Genomic DNA, 20,280 nt, shown 5'->3' on the forward strand with positions numbered 1-20,280 from the left:
CATAATACTGAAGTTCTTGCCCCTCGCAATCTATCATTCACAGAAAAGAAAACAAAAACATCTACCTGAAGCGATGGGCGCCTCTATGGAGCTCCTGAGATACGAACTGCGATGCCCTGTGACGTGTAAAATACACACCATACTTAGAAGACACGGCACTTAAATGAAAAGAAGATTGTTAAAATTTCATTAATAATTTAAAAATATTGGTTACGGGTTGAGATAAGATTTCATGGGTTAAATAAAATATGTTATTAAAATTAATATCACCTGGTTCTGTTTAGTCTTTAATGTGCCTACCAGAACATTTAAATTCGCAGGAAACATCTCTACTTTCCCTCCACTCTCACTCGTTCTACTTTCTGAAAACTAAAAACCCTATCAGTTCTTTTTTAAAGTCATGTAACAGCACTTTTGTTATTCTTTTTTTTTTTCTTGCTTTTGTTTAAAGGAATACAGATATTACGCATACTCAAGAAGAGATTTATACTCAAAAAAAAGAAAAAAAAGCAGACGCCCGAACAGGGACTTGAACCCTGGACCCTCAGATTAAAAGTCTGATGCTCTACCGACTGAGCTATCCGGGCTCTTGCTATGGGGCTGCGCTACTGCCTATAAGAGCTGTTCGCCCGCGGAAGTCCAGGCTCCCGGAAGCCGAGAGTGAGTGCACGCGCGAGCGCAGCGCCCCGAGCGCGCACCGGGAGCGAGCAGGGGCGGCCCCGCGGCTGCCGCCTGCGCTCTGCCAGCCTCGCTCGAGCACCGTCCCGGCCGGGGTCGGGCCGCTGGGACCGGAGCGCCGCCGAGGCTGGGCCGCTGCGGTGCCGGGACTGGCCGCGCGGGGCCGCTGCCGGCTGCGGGCCTCCCCGGCGGAGCGGTTTGTCCGCGGCCCGGGTGACCCAGATCCCCGGCACCCCCGCACTTGGCCCCGGCCTTGCAGGCCGCGGGCGGGCCCGGAGCGGAACGAAGGTCACGCGGGGCCTTCAGGCGTGAGCCCCGGGTCCACGTTGGTCCGCTGGCCGGCCCCATCCCGAGGGAGGGATCGAGATCGGACGTGCCGCGGAGCGGGGTCCCAGGGGAGCGGGCGCGGGGACGGTGGTGCGCAGTGGGGAGCGGCAGGAGAGTTGTGCCTGACTCCTCTGCAGGGGCGACTCGCCTGCGTGTGGCCGCGGTCACGTGTGATTTATGTCGAGGATGGCTCACTTGCGCAGACTGATTCACGTGGATGATTCACAAGTAGGGAATGCGGCTGCCCGGTGCCCAGGCCTGGCTGAGAGGGGGAAGGGGCCTCGGGGCAAGTTGGGGAGTGGGCGGACCAGGGTCCCAGTCACACAGGTGTCACCTGCTCCTCGTCTCCCTCTCAGCGCCTGGTCCCTCCCTTCCCAGTGGGACGCGGGCTCCTGATATCCATCTGGGTGAGCCCTGTCCTGCCAGCCAGAGAGACCGGCTGTGCCAGAGGCAAGCAAACAACTATTAGGGTGGGGAGAGGGAGCCCGCAGTGAGCCGGGACAGAGCCCGGGAGCTTCGCGGGAGAGAGGCGGGCGAGCCCCAGAGCATCCCAGAGAGAGCGGGGCCTTCCCTGGGAGGCCTACCTGCCCGGGCCGAGCCCCCCACTCAGGAGCTCCGCAGGCCGACAGCTCAGCCCCGCCCCGCGCCCCGGCCCCCCTGCGCCAAGGCGGGCTGCTGCTTTGGCCACCGCTGCGGGGACAGCCCTCTTTCCTTCCCGCCATGGCCGTGTACCGCGTGTGTGTGACCACGGGTCCCTACCTGAGGGCCGGCACGCTGGACAACATCTCTGTCACTCTGGTGGGCACTTGTGGTGAGAGCCCCAAGCAGCTGCTGGATCGCTTGGGCAGGGACTTCGCCCCTGGATCTGTAAGTACGGAGGAGAGGGAGGAGGGACCCCTGAGGGCCTGGGGACCCTGAAGGAGGGGAGGGTCATTCCCCCAGGTCATTCCTCCAACCCTGCAGAACTCAGGGAGCCGGCCCTGACCTCCTCACCATCCCATTCTGGTCTCTGTCTTTCCTGGGGAGAGGATACTTTCTACCCAGGCAGGGCTGTGAAGAAGGAGCCGGGGGGCTGGGGGTCAGGAGAATTCCACCGGCTTCCTAGCTCCTCTCATAATTGAAGGTGGGCTTTGGGCAAGTCACTTGCCCTCTGTGAGTCGGGGGTTTCCTCTTCTCTGGAGGGGATCCGCTTGCCTCCGCCAGGCCCCGCGATTGTTTGCTGGTGGCCTACACAAGTGTGTGGGAGCCAAGGAGGCTGGTGAGGTCCAGAATCCACTCTGCTCACTCACCGTGCCTCTGGGAGCTGTGGCCGCTCCTGCTTGGATGGAGGGGTGCCTTTTCCTAATTCATACAAAGGCCCCGCGTGGGTTAGCAGCTCCCAGCTTTATATGCCAGAACAGGTGTAGGCATAGAGGCTCCTCGCCAGGTGTAAGGATGCCCCCGCCGTTCCTCGCCTCTCACCTGCTTGCTTTTTGGTCCCCTCAGGTGCAGAAGTACAAGGTGCGCTGCTCAGCGGAGCTGGGCGAGGTCTTGCTGCTGCGTCTACACAAGGAGCGCTACGCTTTCTTCCCCAAGGACTCTTGGTACTGTAGCTGTGTCTGCGTCACGGCCCCCGATGGCACCCATTCCCACTTCCCCTGCTATCAGTGGATTGAGGGCTACTGCACCCTAGAGCTGCGACCAGGAGCAGGTGGGCCAGAGGCCGGGGCCTGGCCTGGGTTGCAGAAGGCATCTGTTGGGGTCGGGGGTGGGGTCTCATGGGGCCCAGGCTGCAGGGAACGGGGGTGGGGTTAGGGTGACTGGAACTCAGAGCTTTCGGCCCACTCCCTCTGCACTCCCCCAGAGTGAATTTCTCCTGCGCCCAGAGCGGACTTGAGCTGTAAGCCGAGTAACTGGGTGTCGGCAGGTGCAGCAGCTGAGAGAATTTAGCTGGGAAGGCCCAGCCGACAACTACTAGTGGCTTTTCTGGCGTGGACGAAGTCCCTGTGACGTGCTGTTAGGATTCCCCCTTGCATCTGGGGGGCCTTTCAAGGATGCCGAGCTCGAGCTCCTTCAGCCTCTGGACCCCCACCCACGTCTCCTGAGCCGTCTGATCTCAAGAGGCATGACAAGGGCTGGTCCGAGTGACATGAGTCTTAGGGGTGAGAGGTGATATCTCAGCCCCCTAGCGAGTTCTTCAGAGACCCCCCCATCATCCTAGCATTTCCATCTGTCCACCACTTCCCAAAATATACTCATTCATCAGTCATTTGTCAAGTGCACATTATGAGCACAGTGTGGGCCCCACACCAGGTGCCAGGAATACACAAAATTACTACAATGTAATTTCTGCCCCCAAAGAGTCCTGGGAAGGAGACAAAAGTACAATTAGGACGATCGTTACAATTTGGGGGTGAGGTTGTCTTGAGTCCCTTCTGCTGATGAATGCACGAAGAACATGGGGTATCCCTGTCAACTGAGGGATTGGGTTCAAGGGTTAGGGCGTTCAGGCAAGCTTCACCTTTTGAAAAGAGACGTATATGATGAGTACTTTTCATTCCCCACAGCAAAAACTATTTGTCAGGACTCCCTTCCCCTTCTTCTGGACCACAGGAAACGGGAACTCCAGGGCCGACAGGAATGTTACCGGTGAGGATGGCCTAATTTGACTTCTTCCCCCACCTTTATGCTGACCTCAGCCTCAATCAGACTGTCACTAAATCTGACCTCAGATCCAACCTTGGGGGCTCGGCTCCGATCAGGACCCTTATGTAACCCTAACTTCCATCTGAGGTTGACCCCAAGTCTAGATCCAGAACGCGAGTACCGACAATTGTCCCAAGAGCATCAGTGTATCCACACTCACCCCCTCCCCCAGCTGCCCTTGATGGTTTTTTTTACCCTAAGTTTGACTAGCCACCCCTGACCTCTCTCCCTCCGGAAGCTGGAAAGTTTACGCCCCCGGCTTCCCTGGCATGATAGACGTCAGCAGCTTTGAGGAGATGGAGACAGACAAGAAGTTTGCCTTGACCAAGATGTTGCCTCGGGCAGACCCAGGGGACAGGTGAGGGGGGTGACCCCGAGGGTCTGGCAGGGAGGTGGCTTCAGGTTGGGTGGGAGGCCAGAGGCAGGGGAGGATCCAGGGAAGGAATGAAGGGGAGTGGGCTTTAAGTCTGTCTGACCGGTGTCTGTCTTTCTGCCTCCCCCGCTGCCCTCCACAGCAGTGGGAATCGGTACCTGCCTGGCTTCACCATGAAGATTGACTTCCCGTCCCTGATGCACATGGAACCCAACATTCGCTACTCAGCCACCAAGACGGCCTCCCTGCTCTTCAACGCCATCCCTGCGTAAGGCCACTGCCCTCCCCGCACTCCTGTCACTCTCCCATCTGCCCCCACCCTGCCAGGCATATCCACACCTCTGTTCCCGGTCTCCCCCTCTCTGTCCCCTGTCTCCCCCTGTCTGTCCCCGGTCTCCCCCTCTCTGGCCCCAGTCTCCCCCTTCTCTCTCCATTCTCTGTCTGCCCATCATCTCCTCTTGCTCCTTTGCCATCCCTTTTCTTTCCAGTTCTCAAATCTATGCAATGAACCGAGCACCTTCTCGGTGTAGAGTTTGGTGCTGTCTTGAGTAAGACAAGGAGGCCTGGCCCTAAAGCTTTAAGGAAGTGAAGTCAGACCAGCTCATGTTCAGATTCCAGAACCAACACCTTCCAATTGTGTGACCTTGATCTTCACATAGTCTCTAAACAGTTTCCTCATTTGTAAAATGACAGTAAAACCCATGCCTACATCATAGGTCTGGGGGAGAGGAAGCGAGATGACACCCAGTGCAAAACAATCTCTCAGTGGATGTGACCGCGTGTTAGGATGTCGTCTTCCACCATGAGGAGCTCAGTGTCCCTAAGGAGAGGTGTGGCATAGTTAATTAGGAACCGAGGGGCCATTAGCAGCTCGAGTCCACAGCTGAGGCTCTGAGTGTGACTGATGGAGGGGGTCCTGTCGACCCTCATGACCAGAGTCAGCCAGGGTGAGCAGGGGCCAGCAGGTGGCTCCCAGGAAGGCAGGTGGGACTGAAGCAGGCTTTGGGCCATGGAGAGGAGAGGTGAGCAGAGAGGGGGTGGGTCCTGGGCAAAGCCAGGTTCGTTTGGGGAGGACGGAGAGGCTCAGCTGGCCATCTCTGCAGGGACTGCATTAGAAGGCACAGAGGAGGGCGCCTGGGTGGCTCAGTTGGTTAAGCGACTGCCTTCGGCTCAGGTCATGATCCTGGAGTCCTGGGATCGAGTCCCATATCGGCTCCCTGCTCAGCAGGGGGTCTGCTTCTCCCTCTGCCCTCTTCCCTCTCGTGCTCTCTGTCTCTCATTCTCTCTCTCTCAAATAAATAAATAAAATCTTTAAAAAAAAAAAAAAAAAAAAAGAAGGCACAGAGGAGTCCGGGCCAAGGGGCTGGATTCTCATCCTTGGGGCTTCTGCGCCCAGATGAATCTTTGGGAGAAGGGCTAGTGGGAGAGGGCCAGAGGTGGGGTGAGCGGGGAGCTGGGGAGTGTCCTGGCTGGAGTGCAAGGTGGTCGCAGGTGGCTTGGGCCTCAGGGCAAGGATCTGTGAGAGGCCCTGGCAGGGCTGAGGGACCAGGGTCGCCTGAGCTGGTCCCCAGATGGGCGTGTGGGTCTAAACAAAGGAAGGCCCGGAAGACCCCTAGGACAGGGCTCGATCCCAGGACCCCCAGATCATGACCTGAGCCGAAGGCAGAGGCTTCATCAACTGAGCCTCCCAGGTGCCCCTCCTTGCTCTCTGCTTTAACACAGAGCTCCCGCCCAGTGTTTCGCCTCTTTGGGGACTTACGGGGCAGGTACCCGGCAAATGCTGTGGACCGAGGGGCGGGCAGCTCAGGCGACACTCAGGAAGTTGTCCCCGGGCTTGTGAGGTCATGGTGCCCACACCCTTTGGGGCACCTGAGCACGCTTGCACAGCCTCCCTCACCCACCACTTGCCACAAACCCACCTGGTAGGCGTTGCGGTCCCTTCCATTTAACTTGGTGCAGGCAGTGAGTGGTTATTATGAATCGGTATGTCCAGGCATCCAGGACATACCCTAAGGGGCCCATAGTGTCGTGTGTAATAAAGGGTGTCAGGAGGACACTGGATTTACCGTGTAACGCAGGGAGGGAGGAGCCTTTTGTGGAAGATACACAGCAGGTGTGTGTTTGCGGGGTGTCAGGCCGTGCCCCCTGGTGGACTGTGTGTCTTAGGTAGGTTTGATAGTAGGTGGAGATGTCGGATGCAGCTCTCCATGAGACGCACAGCTTCAGAAACTTCAAACAGTACAGACATCCACAAAGTGAAAAGTGCACGGTGCCCCCAGGCTGCCGCCCCCCCCCCCTTTTACCAGTCTGATGTACAAAGTACACCTCCATTACGTGTGGTGAGAAGGCTGTGGTTGGTCGGGACGGGCTGGTGGCAGACGTCCCAGCCAGACAGGGGCCGGCGAAGGTCCGTGATTAGATGGAAGCTTGGAGAAAGGCCAAGGCACCAGTGGAGATTGGCTGTGTGCAGCAGTGGGCGCGCCCATATGGAGTCACCCTTACAGAGCTGCAGCTGGTCACTAGACTTTTCTAACGGGCACACTGTCAGGCCCCTCTGCTCTGGACGTTGACCTGGTCAGGTCCCTCCAGGCCTCTAGGCTGGGGGCACAGTGCCCCGGGGCAGCCCCAGGCCCCAGCCTCGCTTCCCCTCCCCCTCAGGTCCTTGGGCATGAAGCTCCGCGGGCTGCTGGACCGCAAGGGCTCCTGGAAGAAGCTGGACGACATCCGGAATATCTTCTGGTGCCACAAGACGGTGATTTCAGGTGCGCAGAGCCAGGCGGATGTCTGTCCCCCACCCTACTCCGCGCCCTGAACCCTCCGCCCCATCCTGGCAAGAGGCCCTTTTTCAGCCCTCTCAGGGAGACCGTGGGACCCCCGAGAGAGGGGCTCCTGGTTTCATGGGTGGCCACCGCACGGATTCCCCTTAGGAGCTCTCGCCACCTCCCCTTCCTCTGGGAGGGGACAGGGATAGGGGAGTGAGGGGAGTGGGGACAGAGAGATACCCTGCTTGCCTGGGAGACCGTCAGGGCTGGATCTCGGGAAGCCCCCTCTCTTGCCCCCTAGAGTACGTTATGGAGCACTGGTGCGAGGACCCCTTCTTCGGGTACCAGTACCTGAACGGTGTCAATCCCGTCATGCTCCACTGCCTCTCCAGCTTGCCCAGCAAGCTGCCCATCACCAATGACATGGTGGCCCCTTTGCTGGGACCCAACACCTGCCTGCAGACGGAACTAGAGGTGGGTGAGGGGCCATTATGGACAAGGGATGGGCGTGGAGGGCAGGGATGGGACGGCTGGGGCTGGGCATGGCTGGAAGCCTGAGGTGAGGCTTGGTGGATGGTAGGAGGGAGCAGGACAGCATGGAAGAGAAGGTCCTGCCCGTGTTCTGGGGCCTCCAAGATCCCCAGTGCTGAGGCCCAAAGAAAGCGATTTTAGGACAGGTGGAAGGCAGTGCCGCCGCATGCAAGGGGGACAGTCACGGAGACTAGGAGCTCCGAGGGCGTGGGAGAAGATGGTGATCAGTCTCTCTGGGGCAGCCGAGCCCTCAGGCATCCTCCAGAAGGCTGGAGATGGGGCGGTCAGTTCTCAGTGTGTGGTCATTTTCCTGTTGTTGAATATACTGACAGGGCCACTGAGTTGAGAGAGCAGGAAGGGCCAGGTATGGGGGCGCCGGGGAGAGGATGCCAGCTTATCCAGGTGGGAGGTGGCGCACCAGGGACTCAGCTGGGCCTCATTCCGGACATTCTGGGGAGGGTGGGGTACCTCACTCTGGCCGGGAGTGCAGGCACCAAGCATTACTGAGGCCCCGGCTGCGGGGGGAGTGGGCGGGGAACAGAGAGGGCAGCGCAGCGCGGGTCGGAGGGCGCTGTGAGCCTGTGTGCCTTCCGCAGAGGGGCAACATCTTCCTAGCCGACTACTGGATCCTGGCGGAGGCCCCGGTCCATTGCCTCAACGACCGCCCCCAGTACGTGGCCGCCCCGCTCTGCCTGCTGTGGCTCAACCCGCAGGGGGCGCTGGTGCCCCTGGCCATCCAGGTGAGACCTGGGGCGGGATTCCGGGGGCGGCACACTAGCAGTTTTGAGACTCACCCCCTTCTTATTCTTGGGCGCAGCTCAGCCAGACCCCCGGGCCGGACAGCCCCATCTTTCTGCCCACTGACTCTTACTGGGACTGGCTGCTGGCCAAGACGTGGGTGCGCAACTCCGAGTTCCTGGTGCACGAGAACAACACACACTTTCTGTGCACGCATTTGCTGTGCGAGGCCTTCGCCATGGCCACGCTGCGTCAGCTGCCGCTCTGCCATCCTATCTACAAGGTCTGTGTGGCCCCCGGGCGGGCGCCAGAGGTGGGGGGGGGGGCAGCTCGGCCTGCTCCCCTGACCCTCGGCTCCTGGGCCCTCATCCCGCCCGCAGCTCCTGCTCCCGCACACTCGCTACACGCTGCAGGTGAACACCATCGCGCGGGCCACGCTGCTCAACCCCGAGGGCCTTGTGGACAAGGTGCGGCCTCAGGCCCCCGCCCGCCCCCTCGCTGAAGCCCCGCCCCCAAGCCTCTTCAGCCTCCAATCCCGCTTCACCGTCCCAGCCAGACCCATTCCCTCAAGCCCCGCCTCTCCCTACCGATTCCCCTACTTGCCCCGCCCACAAGCCCGGGCCCCGCCCCCTCGGGCCCGGCCTCCGAAGTCTCCCGCAGGCGGGCAGGGCAGCCCCCCTAGATCGCATCCCCTGGCCGACCCTGCGCCGGCGTCACTGCTTTCTTTCAGTTACCAAATACCTAGGGAGTTCCTCCCAGGCACGTAGTAGGGCCGCAACCTCTGCAGCCCGCGTCAGTCCCTGCGGGGGTTTGACCCGTGGTCTTGGACTCCTTGATTAACTGGAACATCCCCGCGGCTGAGTCACTGGCCTCGTCCCGTCCCCAAGCCGAGCTGTGTTGTGTTCTCAGGTCACCTCGGTCGGGAGGCAAGGCCTCCTCTACCTCATGAGCACCGCTCTGGCCCACTTCACCTACACCGATTTCTGCCTTCCGGACAGCGTGCGGGCCCGCGGCGTCCTGGCCATCCCCAACTACCATTACCGGGACGACGGCCTGAAGATCTGGGCGGCCATTGAGAGGTGCGGGGTGCGGGGTGCGGGCCCAGGACCCTGCAACCAGTCTGGCCCCAGCAGGGCCTCCTGGCCCAGGGTCAGTGTGGACCCCTGTTCTCATGCAGGCTGGGGAGCTTGGGGCTGGGGGTCGCAGGTGCTTCAGGCCCTACCAGGGAGCACCCCCAGGGTGAGAGTTAAGATTCGGTCCTCAATGAAATGGCAGGTAGCTGCAGGCTGGGGAGGGGCTGGGCTGTACGCAGGGGAGGAAGGAGAGGACAGGGTGTCCAGAGGAATGGGGGGGGTGGCAGGTGCCACAGTGAGGTGTGGGCTAGGGCCCCCAGGCTCTCCTCAGTGCACTCCCCACCCCCAGACCCCTGGGTGGGAAGGAGGCTCAGAGCACCCATGACTCAGGAGTGGCCAAACCTGGGCCCTCGGGTTCCCTCTGGATCTGGAGGTTCCCACTGGACCGTGGTGGGCTCTCGGTGGACACTGGCTGTCTGGCTTTCCCCAGCCTGAGTGGCACTGGGCCTTGGATTTTTGGCCAGGCCCGAGCCCCAGGTCACCCCCGTGGCACGAGCATCTCTTTCCTGCAGCTTTGTCTCCGAAATCGTGGGCTACTATTATCCCAGCGATGCATCTGTGCAGCAGGACTCGGAGCTGCAGGCTTGGGTCGGCGAGATTTTTGCTTGGGCGTTCCTGGGCCGGGAAAGCTCAGGTATCCCATCCCCCAACCACAAGCTCCCAATGCCCTGGTGTTCCCTCTGGCCTCACCTGTTCCTTGGTTCTTGTTTATGGACAAGCCTTTGAGGTACATCCTATTATTAGCCCTGCTGAACAGATGAGGAACAGGCACAGAGAAAGCTTTGCAGGTAGTGGCCAGAGGCGGGATCCAGAGCCGGCTCTCACGGTCTCCAGAGTCCTTGCCTGCAGGCACTACACTGTGACCCTCTGGTTCTTCCTCGACTTTTACTCGAGCCTGTCCATCCACCGCTGCTTGCTGAGCTCTGTGGGTGTGTCCCATCGTGTGGTAGGAGCATCTCCAGCCTCAAAGGTTGAGGGTTCTGGAACCTTCTCTCATACTTCTTCGTGCTTGTCCCACCAGGTGGCCCCTCTAGCCACCAACCTCTCTCATTTCTTTTGGCCTCATGGAGAGACGTGGTCCTGCTGCCGCCTGGTTCTTCCTTATTAATACCTGTCCCCCCTTCTGACACTGCCCGAGAGGATTTTGAGACCCATGGACCCCAGTGGCCCCCTCTTCCTCCTCCTTTGCTTAACTTCAGCAGACCACCCTCCCTTCCTTAAAGTCTTCCCTTAGCCCCAGGGAGGAAACATCCTCTGAGCCTCCCACTTCCTCCCGGGCCTCTGCCATGTCCCTGTCCCAGCCGTTGGCTTGTCCTGCCTGGGTCCCTGTCTCCTCTCTACCCTCCCGTGATGGACTGATCCTTTCTCCCGTTTCTTCTCTGCAGCTGATTCCAGACTTGGAAATGCCCCTGACCCCCATTCCCTGAAGAACTTTCCATTTTCGCTGCTGTCTCACTGTCACCCTTGAGACCAGCACACAAAAACTACCAGCTACAGGTTCTGAGACTTTTTTTTTCCCTTTAGACAACAAATTTTAAACATACAGAAAAGTAGAGAGTATAACGTAATGCACACCCATTCACCCACTGCCCAGAATCCACAAGCATTCATTTGATTAATCTGTTGCTTTTATTTATTGCTGAAGTCTTTTAAATTACATCTATTTCATATTTTACTCCCACTCAATATGCAACTCAAAAAAAAACCCCATTTTTCTACACAATCACAATACTGTCATCACGCTTGACAAAATTGACAATAAACTCCAATATGGCGCATGTAGAGGGAGAAGCAGACTCCCCGCTGAGCAGGGCGCCTGATGTGGGGCTCGATCCCAGGACCCCGGGATCATTACTTGACCTGAAGGGCTCGATCCCAGGACGCCAGGATCATTACCTGAGCTGAAGGCAGATGCTTCACCGACTGAGCCACCCAGGAGCCCCTCTTTTGGATCTTTAAAGGATGACCAGTCCCCTGCTTTGCAAGCCCACTGTTAATCCTGGGCTGACCTGATCCTGACTGCTTCCTCCCCCAAGGGCAGTTTTTTTTTTTCCTCTTTGGGGTTGTTTCTTATTTAAGACCTGGGGCGGCAGGGGGTCTAATTACTGTTGGCTGATTCTCCTATCTCACTTTTTTCAAACTGTCTCTGACTCAGTACATCAGAGCAATCTTCAGACGGACAACCATCTCTGACACTGCACACTTATCGCAGATTCCTGGTTTAAGACAAGGCACACTCATTCATTAACTTCAGTCAGTGTGACTTTTGCTTCCATATTTCACGGGGAACAAATTAACAATGGGAACTAAGAAAAATCCCCACAGAGGGCCTGACTTCTTTTGCCTTTTAATCTCGGCCCTTCCAGGTTAGACTATCTACCCCGAAGGGAACATCCCAGAAAATTCCCACAGGCTCCCAAGTCAGACGCCCGGTCCTTCCTCCAACCCTCTGCATCCTCACTGCAAACTCTGAAGCTGTCTTTGGCTCCCACTCTGTCTTCCTGTTTCCCTATATCCAGCTGGGTGGCCAATTCCTCTTGTCGCCATCATGTCCCACTGTCACCACCCAGTCCCGGTCCTCATACTGTGGCAGCTTCTTCTCTACCGGCCTCACCGTTCCCAGCTTCTTGCTGCCTGCCCGTCAGGTTGTGGGACCACCACCCTGATAATCCTCCGGAATTGTGCCCAGAAACCCTGTGGCCTCGCACATGCTTTGGCCTCACCTCCAATAAGTACCCTCCCTGCCCCTTTGCCTTGCTGATGCCTCATTCCTTCCCGATCTGCCTTCTTACCTTCTTAGTCCAGTCAACCAATAATTACCGGGCTCTTAATATTAAGTATTGTTCCAGCGGCCGGGGTTTAGCAATGAACATGACGGATGAAACTCCTGGCCTTCACGGAGCTTCCCATTGTAGCGGGGAGATTCGGAGAATCACCAGACAAATATGTCAGGGGGTGGGCTAGGGGAGCTCAGGAAAAGGAAACAGCACGTTGAGGTAGGGGGGTTATTTCATCTTGGCTGTCCGGGAAGGCCTCTCGGAGGAGGTGACATTTGAGTAGAGAACTAGTTCTGCGGATGACTGGTTTTAGCAAGGGGGTGATGTGATCGGATTTATGATTCTAAAGTCTCAGCAGCTCTGGCCTGCAGGGGCAAGGGTGGAAGCAGGTGGGTTCATACAGGAAGTATTTGCCGATATGCGCGGCACGAGATAAAAAGAGGAAAGAGCGCACAGACTGTGGTCTGAGCGACTGGATAAAGTGACCAGAATGGGACCACCGTAGGAGGGACAGATCTGGGGAGTGAGTGGGGGAGGGGGCCAAGCATCAGGGTTTGCAGGGGTGACGTCTGAGAGGCCGTGTAGACACCCACCTTGGAGTGTCAGGTGGCAGCCACAGAGTTATGCCCTCGGCTGCATCTAGAATTCAGGGGCCAGGTGGAGTGGGAGGTGTGAATTTGGGAGTCATCGGCCGGTGGGAAGAGGTTAAATCCATCGATTTGGACGAGAGCAATGATGTACAGAGAGGGGAGGACCCAGGGCTGAGCCTGAAAATGCCTTCTTCCTCTGTCATCTTTCTCCCATTCAGAGCTCACCCACCCTTGCCTTCCTGCAGGGAAGTCTCCCCTAAGCGCCTCAGCCCCAGTGTCTGTCTCTGCGCTGCCTGTGCTCTCCTCAGAGAGCCAAGCCCTGGTCTTGGAGCCCCCTTTTGCTTCCATCACTGCGAACTTATGAGTAACACACTCTGGTCACCTGCCTTTGTCACTAAGCCCAGCTGTGGACGATCCGCCACTGAGTGCTTGGACAAATCTTGGTGAACTGGGTAGAATTAAATTATTAAGGGCTGGGGCGCCTGGGTGGCTCAGTGTGTTGGGCATCCGGATCTTGATTTTGGCTCGGGTCCTGATCTCGGTGTTCCTGGGATTGAGCCCCGCGTCAGGCTCTGTGCTGGGCCGGAAGATTCTCTCTCTCCCTCTCCCTCCCTCTCTACCCCTACCCCCATTCTCATTCTCTCAAATAAATAAATAAATCTTTAAAAAAAAATCATTAAGTGCTATCAGGGGTTGCAGATAGAAGTGGGGAGAAGATCCAACTTGGCTGACAACTTGAACTTGGGTCCTCTCTAGTGAGCTCTGCTGGCTGGGCATTTTCTGGTCTGATCCCAGTGGCCAGCTCCTATCCCGACCCCCTTCAGAGACCGCAAACCTTGGTGATGACCGTCCCTAACCTCAGCCCAGCCCTAATCTTAGTGAAAAGACAGTGGTGGCCAAATGCTCAGCCCTCTCATCCTCACTCTCCCCTTGCGGTGAGCCCCAGCCCTGAGCTGCCCCCAGGAATCCGGTCCTCTCCCTCCACACCCTTTTCCCTTCCTCCCACACCCAGGCTTCCCACGCCGGCTGTGCGCTCCAGGAGAGCTGGTGAAGTTCCTCACTGCAATCATCTTCAACTGCTCCGCCCAGCACGCCGCTGTCAACAGTGGGCAGGTGAGGTGGCAGGGGACAGGCCTGGGGGCACTGGGCTATGCAAGGTTGGGCTCAGCACTGGACGTGAAGCCAGAGTTGGGGTTGAGAGCATGGGTGGGTCAGAGTAGAGGTGGGTTTACGTTTGGGGCTGAGGCTGGGTGGTGACTGGGTGGAGTGAAGGAGTGAAGGGCCAGTGTTGGATGAAGACTGGGGTGGAGCGGGGTTCAGGATTGTAATGGTGACTCCAGCTAGTGTTTTGTAGGGAGTAAAACTTATAGGGCCTGTCATGGTGAGGACCCAGCCAAGGGGAGTATCAGGCTGTGCTGAGTGCCATGCCAGCCCTTTGACTAGGGCCCTCTTTGGGTTCTTCTCCTTCCTTGGTGATTCACTCCACCTAGTCCTGGAACACTGGGTGGGGAATGACAAGGGGTGAGCCTCCCACCCCACTTCTGGGACTTTCTACCCTATACTCCTCCCTCTCTTCTCTTTCCACCATCCCTTCATTTCTCAACTGCAAGTACTGGGATGGTAGGGGCAGGATCAGGGATGATGAAGGAGCTGGTTCTCCCACTCTGGCCAGCTGACTCAACTGGGGTGGGGTCTCTACAGCATGACTTTGGGGCCTGGATGCCCAATACCCCGTCATCCATGAGGCAGCCCCCACCCCAGACCAAGGGGACCGCCACCCTGAAGAGTTACCTAGACACCCTCCCAGAAGTGAATATCACCTGTAACAACCTTCTCCTCTTCTGGTTGGTCAGCCAGGAGCCCAAAGACCAGGTGTGTATGGGGTGTAGGGTGGGGTGGGGGTGGGGGTTTCCAGGGCCTAGGCAGTGGCAGTGGTGGTAGGTGTTCCAAGGGGACTTGGGGACTGAGCGCTGCCATTTATGCCCACTGCTGAGTTTGTCTTGGGTTCCTCAGTTTCTTTAGGAATTGATAATTGATCCCCAAAGACATACATGGAAGCAAATACCAGTTTAGTGGCTGGGGCAAAATGTCTATCAAATTCACCAGTTTACCAATCCACCCATTCATCCATCCACCCACCCATCCACCCATCTGTCCATCCATCCATCCATCCATCCATCCATCCATCCATCCATTCATCCATCCACCCACCCATCCACCCATCTGTCCATCCATCCATCCATCCATCCATCCATCCACCCACCCATCCACCCATCCGTCCATCCATCCATCCACTTATTCATCCATCAACCATTCATCCATTAACTGCTCATCCATTCATCTAAACATTCAACACACATTATTTTGGATAGTTCCCACATGTCAAGATGGCACTGGGCACATAAAGCTGAATGAGACCTTCCTGCCTTCAGGAATCCTATGGTCTAGTTGAGGAGACACACAGGGACATGAAAAAGCCCATCACAGTGTTGTAGGAATCATTTACGTACAAACACATACTTCATGAGCATTTGCAATGTGCCAGACATTGGGAGGCAGATATGAACCCTATCCTCATGAGCTTAGTCTCGTAATAGAGGTGAGAATGGGGACTTGTGGAACCGGACCGAGTCTGGGTGAACCCAGGAAGGCTTCTTGGAGGAAGTGACATCAAAGCTGAAACCTGTAGGACAAGTAGGAGCTCGGCAGACAAAGGAAGAGCAGGGTTAGTTTCTAGACAAGAAGAAGGACACAACCAAGTGAAACAAAGTGAAGATGAGTCCGTTGGTGTGTTGGTAGGATTGTAAATGTTTCAGTGAGGGCACAGTGTTCATTCAGAGGAGGATGGGGAGCCACTGAAGAGCTTTAAGCCCCAGAGTGACACGGCTGAATTTGTGTTTTAGCAAGGGCACGTGGATGGTTGGGAGGGGCAATTCTAGGCAGCAACAGGCGAGGAGGCTGTCAGGTCGGCTTGGCCAGGGGAACAGCCCCTTAATCCCTGATTACCAATATTTTCATTCATATGTGGGGTCATCAATCCCACCTCTGCCCTCCTGGTCTTGTTCACAAGCCCTCTGACATCACAGGAATGTCCTCATTTCTCATGCTTGACTCTGTTTGGTGCAGGTGCATGTTATCTTCCTAACAAGTTTTAATTACCATCTCAAGGCCTGGGAATGCCAGGAACTCATCCCTGGATCCTGCTCCTTTCTGGTCCCATTTCCCAAGGACTTGGAGATGTTATTATTATTATTTTTTCATTATAAAGGAAAACCCTCTGGGGTTCTTTTTGTCTACTCACAGAATACTCTATTACTATTCCCAGTACTCTCATTCAATACTTCTAGCCACTGAATGTGTGTGGGACGAGTGGGGTGTCAGATAATTTAACTCAGTTCTGACACTCTCCTTGCAGAAAGTGGCAGGTCCTACGGGTTCAGACTCAGTCCCAAAAGACTGCCATGCCCCCCCGATGCCAACCTCAAGCCCAGGTTGTCACCTGGGCTTCTGACCCACCAGCTAAAAATCAGAGGTTTCTACAACACCCACCCCCCACCCCCCCACCCCCGCCACCCCAGGCTTGGTCATTTGCTGAACTGAACTCAGGGAAAACAGTTTACTTATTAGATTACTGGTTTATTTATTATAAAAGGACATAGCTCAGAAACAGCCAGAGATGCGCTAGGCAAGGTGTCTGGGAGGGGCTGCAGGGCTGACTTTCTCTCTGGCTGCCCTGCTCTCCCCATACCTCCACATGTTCACCAGCCTGGAAGCTCTCCAAACCCCTGCTGCTAGGGTTTTTCTGTCTCATTATTACCTAAGTGTGATTAATTGAATCATTGGCCACTGAGGATTAAGTCAACCTCCAGCCCCTCTCTCTTCCCCAGAGATTCGGGGCTGGAACTGCAAGTTCCAACCCTCTAATCACGTGGTTGGCTCTCCTGGCAACCACCCCTTAGGAGCTTTCCAGAAGTCACCGCATGAACTGTAAACTCAGGTGTGGTTGAAAGGGCCTTATGATAACAAGACACCTTTAACACTCTAACGCTTACAAAATTATAAGGGTTTCAGGAGCTCTGTGCCAGGAAAGGGAGGAAGCCCAAATGTATATTCCTTACGTAAATCGCAATATCACAGTGGTGAGGGATGATAGGCAAGAGGATGAAGGTGGAGGGCTCCCTCCTAGAAGCCAGTGGTGGGGTCTACCTTAGAAAATTATTAACAACAGTAGCTATAGCTTCTTGGGGATCTATCATGTCTCAGTCATTAAATCAGATACCTTATGTATGCTATTTTAAAATACAAAGTAGGTAGGGATCTTTATTTAAAATGCTTAATACAGTGCCTGGCATATAAGTGTTCAAGAGATGGTAGTTCCATTTTTTTTTTAAGATTTAAAAAAAAAATTTTAAGTAATCTCTACCCCCCACGTGGGGCTCAAACTCACAACCCCGAGATCAAGAGTCACACGTTCCACCAATGGAACTGGCCAGGCACCCCAAATGGTAGTTGCATTTTACAGGAGAGAAAACTAAAGCAAGTTGGTTCAGAGACACTAAGCAAGTTGCCCAAGGTCACAGAGCTAGTACGTAGGCTTTGAACCCAGCCTGTCCTGTTCCTGTGTTCTGCTTTTTGGACAGCCACACTATAGTTTTAGAAATTAGATGTCAATCTGGTAAATAAGACATAAAACTGATTCTTTGAAAAGACCAATAAAATAAAGAAACCAGAGACAATCCCAATCAAGAGAGACGAGAAAGCATCAATGTACAACATTTGGTAGGAGTGGAAAGGCAAACAGCCAATAATTGAGAAGGTTGAAGAAATTACAAGAAAGCATGACTTGCAGTTTTATGCAAACACATTTGGAAATCAAGGTGAAAGAGATGATTTTCTAGGAAAACAATAAAGAAAAATTGACACCCGAAGAGATGAAAACCACACATGAATGGAAAGGGTGTAAAAGATCTGATCCCCCTCCTTGCAAGAGATTCTACTAAACCTTCAAGGACCAAGTCATTCCTAAATCACTCAAACTGCTCGAAAGTATAGAAAAAAAGTGGACACTCCCCAAATCATGTTACTGGGAACCTCGATTCCAGCACTTGGCCAAGGTGATGCTCTTAAGAAAGGAAGTGGGTCTCCAGGAGAAAGTTCTAGTCCCAGATCCGCACTTCCCCGGTGTGACCCTGGATATGTAATCGGGCCTCTCCAAGCCTCAGTTTCCTTATCTGTGAAGTGCGAATGATAAGAACACCTGTCTTACAGGATTGTTGTGCCATCATGATAGTTCATGTCAAGTGCTTGCAACGTGCCAGCTGTAATTAAGAAAATGAAATTATAAATGTGTTCCACTTAGCTACAACAATCTTAAAAATACATCATTAGCCAATGAAGGCCAATACTGCATAGTAAGACAATAATACACTGTGCTGAGGTCTAGTTTATTCTAGGAATGAGAGGAATGAGAGGTGGGTTCACCCTGATGAAATCTAACAGTGTAATTTATTACATCAATAAAGCAACATCATATAATCATCTCAATATGTGAAAAAAGCATTTGCTAAGTGAGGACAGTCATTACTAATGAAAACTCAGTGTAAAATGAAACTCCCATACCACGTTTTATTTTTAAAGATTCTATTTATTTGTTAGAGAGAGCGCACAGAAGCAGGGGGAGTGGGAGAGGGAGAAGCAGGCTCCCCGCTGAGCAGGGAGCCCAATTCAGGGCTCGAACTCATGATCTGAGTCAGATCATGATCTGAGCCGAAACCAAGAGCTGGACATTTTAACCGACTGAGCCACCCAGGCACCCCAAGACCAAGAATTTTGAAGCAACAGGATTATTGGCAACAATTGGATCATATGCAGGTTATACTGGACAGGAGGCACAGGCTGGTTAGGAGGCTAGGCCCCCGGAACTGAGGAGCTGAGCTGCTTCTGTGGACTGATCACGGAGAGAGGGACCATCCCGTACTGCCACAGGACGGCACCCACCAGAAGCTCACTGTGATGCTTGCCGATTGTGGTTGGCCGGGCTCTAAAGCGAGCCTGTGCGTGGTGATGGTGTTGGGTGGGTTGGCGAGATGCCTTCAGAACTAGTTGTCATCTTCAGGGGTTAGATTTTGTGAAATGGTGGAGTGACAGGTGTATCCTGGGTCCTATTTGCTGGAGTGTGTTTATGTTGATTTCATAACATGTTGGGTTGATTTGTGTTATGAACGTGCTTGTACTCCTTCGGTTCACAGAGCAGCGGACCAGGCATTTAAAATGGACCTTTTTTTTTAAGATTTTTATTTATTTATTTATTTGAGACAGAGAGAATGAGAGAGAGAGAGCACATGAGAGGGGGGAGGGTCAGAGGCAGAAGCAGGCTCCCTGCCGAGCAGGGAGCCCGATGCGGGACTCGATCCAGGGACTCCAGGATCATGACCCGAGCCGAAGGCAGTCGCTTAACCAACTGAGCCACCCAGGTGCCCTAAAATGGACCTTTAAAAAGATGTTCTGGTCCAATGCATCCACTTTCAGGTGCAGAAACGGTCTCCAATCGAGAGTATCAGGCAGAGGGCTACCAGCAGAGGGGGCACTAACCTCGGGCTAACCATTCCAGCCCCCACACTCCCTGGGTTGTGGGTGTGTGCCCCCCCCCCCCCCGCCGCCCTGCTCTGGGCAGGCTCCCTGGAGTGGGGAGTGGTGGTTTGGAGGGCTCTCATTTGCAGTAACTGTGGCTGAGTCAAGCCCTTGGAGCTACCCTGACTCTGTGTTGGTCATCCCATCCTGACCGTCGTCCTGACCGCCTCCCGGTTTTCTCCCAGCGGCCCCTGGGCACCTACCCGGATGAGCACTTCACAGAGGAGGCCCCTCGGCGGAGCATCGCCGCCTTCCAGAACCGCCTGGCCCAGATTTCACGGGAGATCCGGGAGCGGAACCAGGGTCTGGAGCTGCCCTACACCTACCTGGACCCTCCCCTCATTGAGAACAGCGTCTCCATTTGACCCCCTCCTCCTACTGCCCTGGAAAAAGGCTCCAGCTCGAGGACATGAGGAGGGACGGCATGTCAGGGCCCCCTCTGTTCCCACTCAGCTGGAGCCTTCTCTGCAGCTGGGGACTTTCCCCCCCAGGGTGGCTCTAGCCTCCTACGGGTGGGCCCTGAGCGGTGGGGGACCCGATCAGCAGCATCCAGGGTGAGAAGCCACTGCCTAACATCGAACGCACAGCAGGTCCTTCAAGAGGAAGGAACCCCATCACCCCTTTCTCTACTTGGGCAGCCTCCTAATTTCCCTCTCCTGTGAAAACCTACCTCCTCCCATTGGGAACCCCACAGGGACTCTGAGCTCCCCCTTCCCATCCTCCCCTGTCCCCAAACTCTTCCTCTTACCTTGTTGCTTTGTTTCCACTTTCCTCCAAGCCTAGGACCAACCAATCTAACTTCCCTCTTTGGAAGAGCCTGGAAAATGGGCAAGAAAAGATGTGTGGCCTGGGTCTGCCCCATGGTCCCCGTTGACATCAGCATCTTTAAAGGGAGGGTTAGGATTACAGCCCAGCTTCCCTGGACCTCTAGCTGCAGGCCTCAGAGAGCTTGGGTGTGTGGGGGTACCCTCCCCAGCCCTTGTTCTGTCTCCTCCCTCCTGTTTTCCTGTCCTTGAGCCCAATGAATGCAATAAAATCCAACATATTTGGCTCCCA

General features: G+C 55.3%; 1 protein-coding gene and 1 non-coding gene across 4 annotated transcripts; one reads left to right on the forward strand and one right to left on the reverse strand.

Moving 5' to 3' along the window:
• Positions 1–514: 514 nt before the first annotated feature.
• TRNAK-UUU (transfer RNA lysine (anticodon UUU)) lies at positions 515–587 on the reverse strand. The gene has a single exon. It is a non-coding gene; the product is annotated as a tRNA-Lys (tRNA).
• Positions 588–1,476: 889 nt separating this feature from the next.
• On the forward strand, positions 1,477–20,280 carry ALOXE3 (arachidonate epidermal lipoxygenase 3). 3 transcript variants are annotated; one of them, XM_006738203.3, is made up of 15 exons: positions 1,477–1,872; positions 2,491–2,695; positions 3,552–3,633; positions 3,929–4,048; positions 4,206–4,331; positions 6,722–6,825; positions 7,127–7,299; positions 7,953–8,096; positions 8,174–8,377; positions 8,475–8,561; positions 9,004–9,173; positions 9,740–9,861; positions 13,607–13,707; positions 14,296–14,466; positions 19,410–20,280. In XM_006738203.3, exons 1-15 carry the CDS (start codon positions 1,726–1,728, stop codon positions 19,587–19,589), a joined length of 2,136 nt encoding a protein of 711 aa, XP_006738266.1. In that variant the 5' UTR covers positions 1,477–1,725; the 3' UTR covers positions 19,590–20,280. The 3 variants fall into 3 exon arrangements, with proteins under 3 accessions (XP_006738266.1, XP_030889311.1, XP_030889312.1); XM_031033451.2 differs by lacking the exon at positions 14,296–14,466 and having other exon boundaries at positions 1,598–1,872; XM_031033452.2 differs by lacking the exons at positions 14,296–14,466; positions 19,410–20,280 and adding an exon at positions 14,205–14,292 and having other exon boundaries at positions 1,598–1,872.

The sequence above is a fragment of the Leptonychotes weddellii genome, chromosome 15 (assembly GCF_054177405.1).
Source record: "Leptonychotes weddellii isolate Sample4059 chromosome 15, ASM5417740v2, whole genome shotgun sequence".
Lineage (NCBI taxonomy): Eukaryota > Metazoa > Chordata > Mammalia > Carnivora > Phocidae > Leptonychotes > Leptonychotes weddellii.

Coding starts and splice junctions, on each gene's coding strand:
- ALOXE3 (XM_006738203.3), top strand. CDS start 1,726: ATGGCCGTGTACCGCGTGTGTGTGACCACGGGTCCCTACCTGAGGGCC. Junction 8,097..8,173: donor TGGTGCCCCTGGCCATCCAG/GTGAGACCTGGG, acceptor TCTTGGGCGCAG/CTCAGCCAGACCCCCGGGCC. Junction 13,708..14,295: donor CCGCTGTCAACAGTGGGCAG/GTGAGGTGGCAG, acceptor GGGTCTCTACAG/CATGACTTTGGGGCCTGGAT.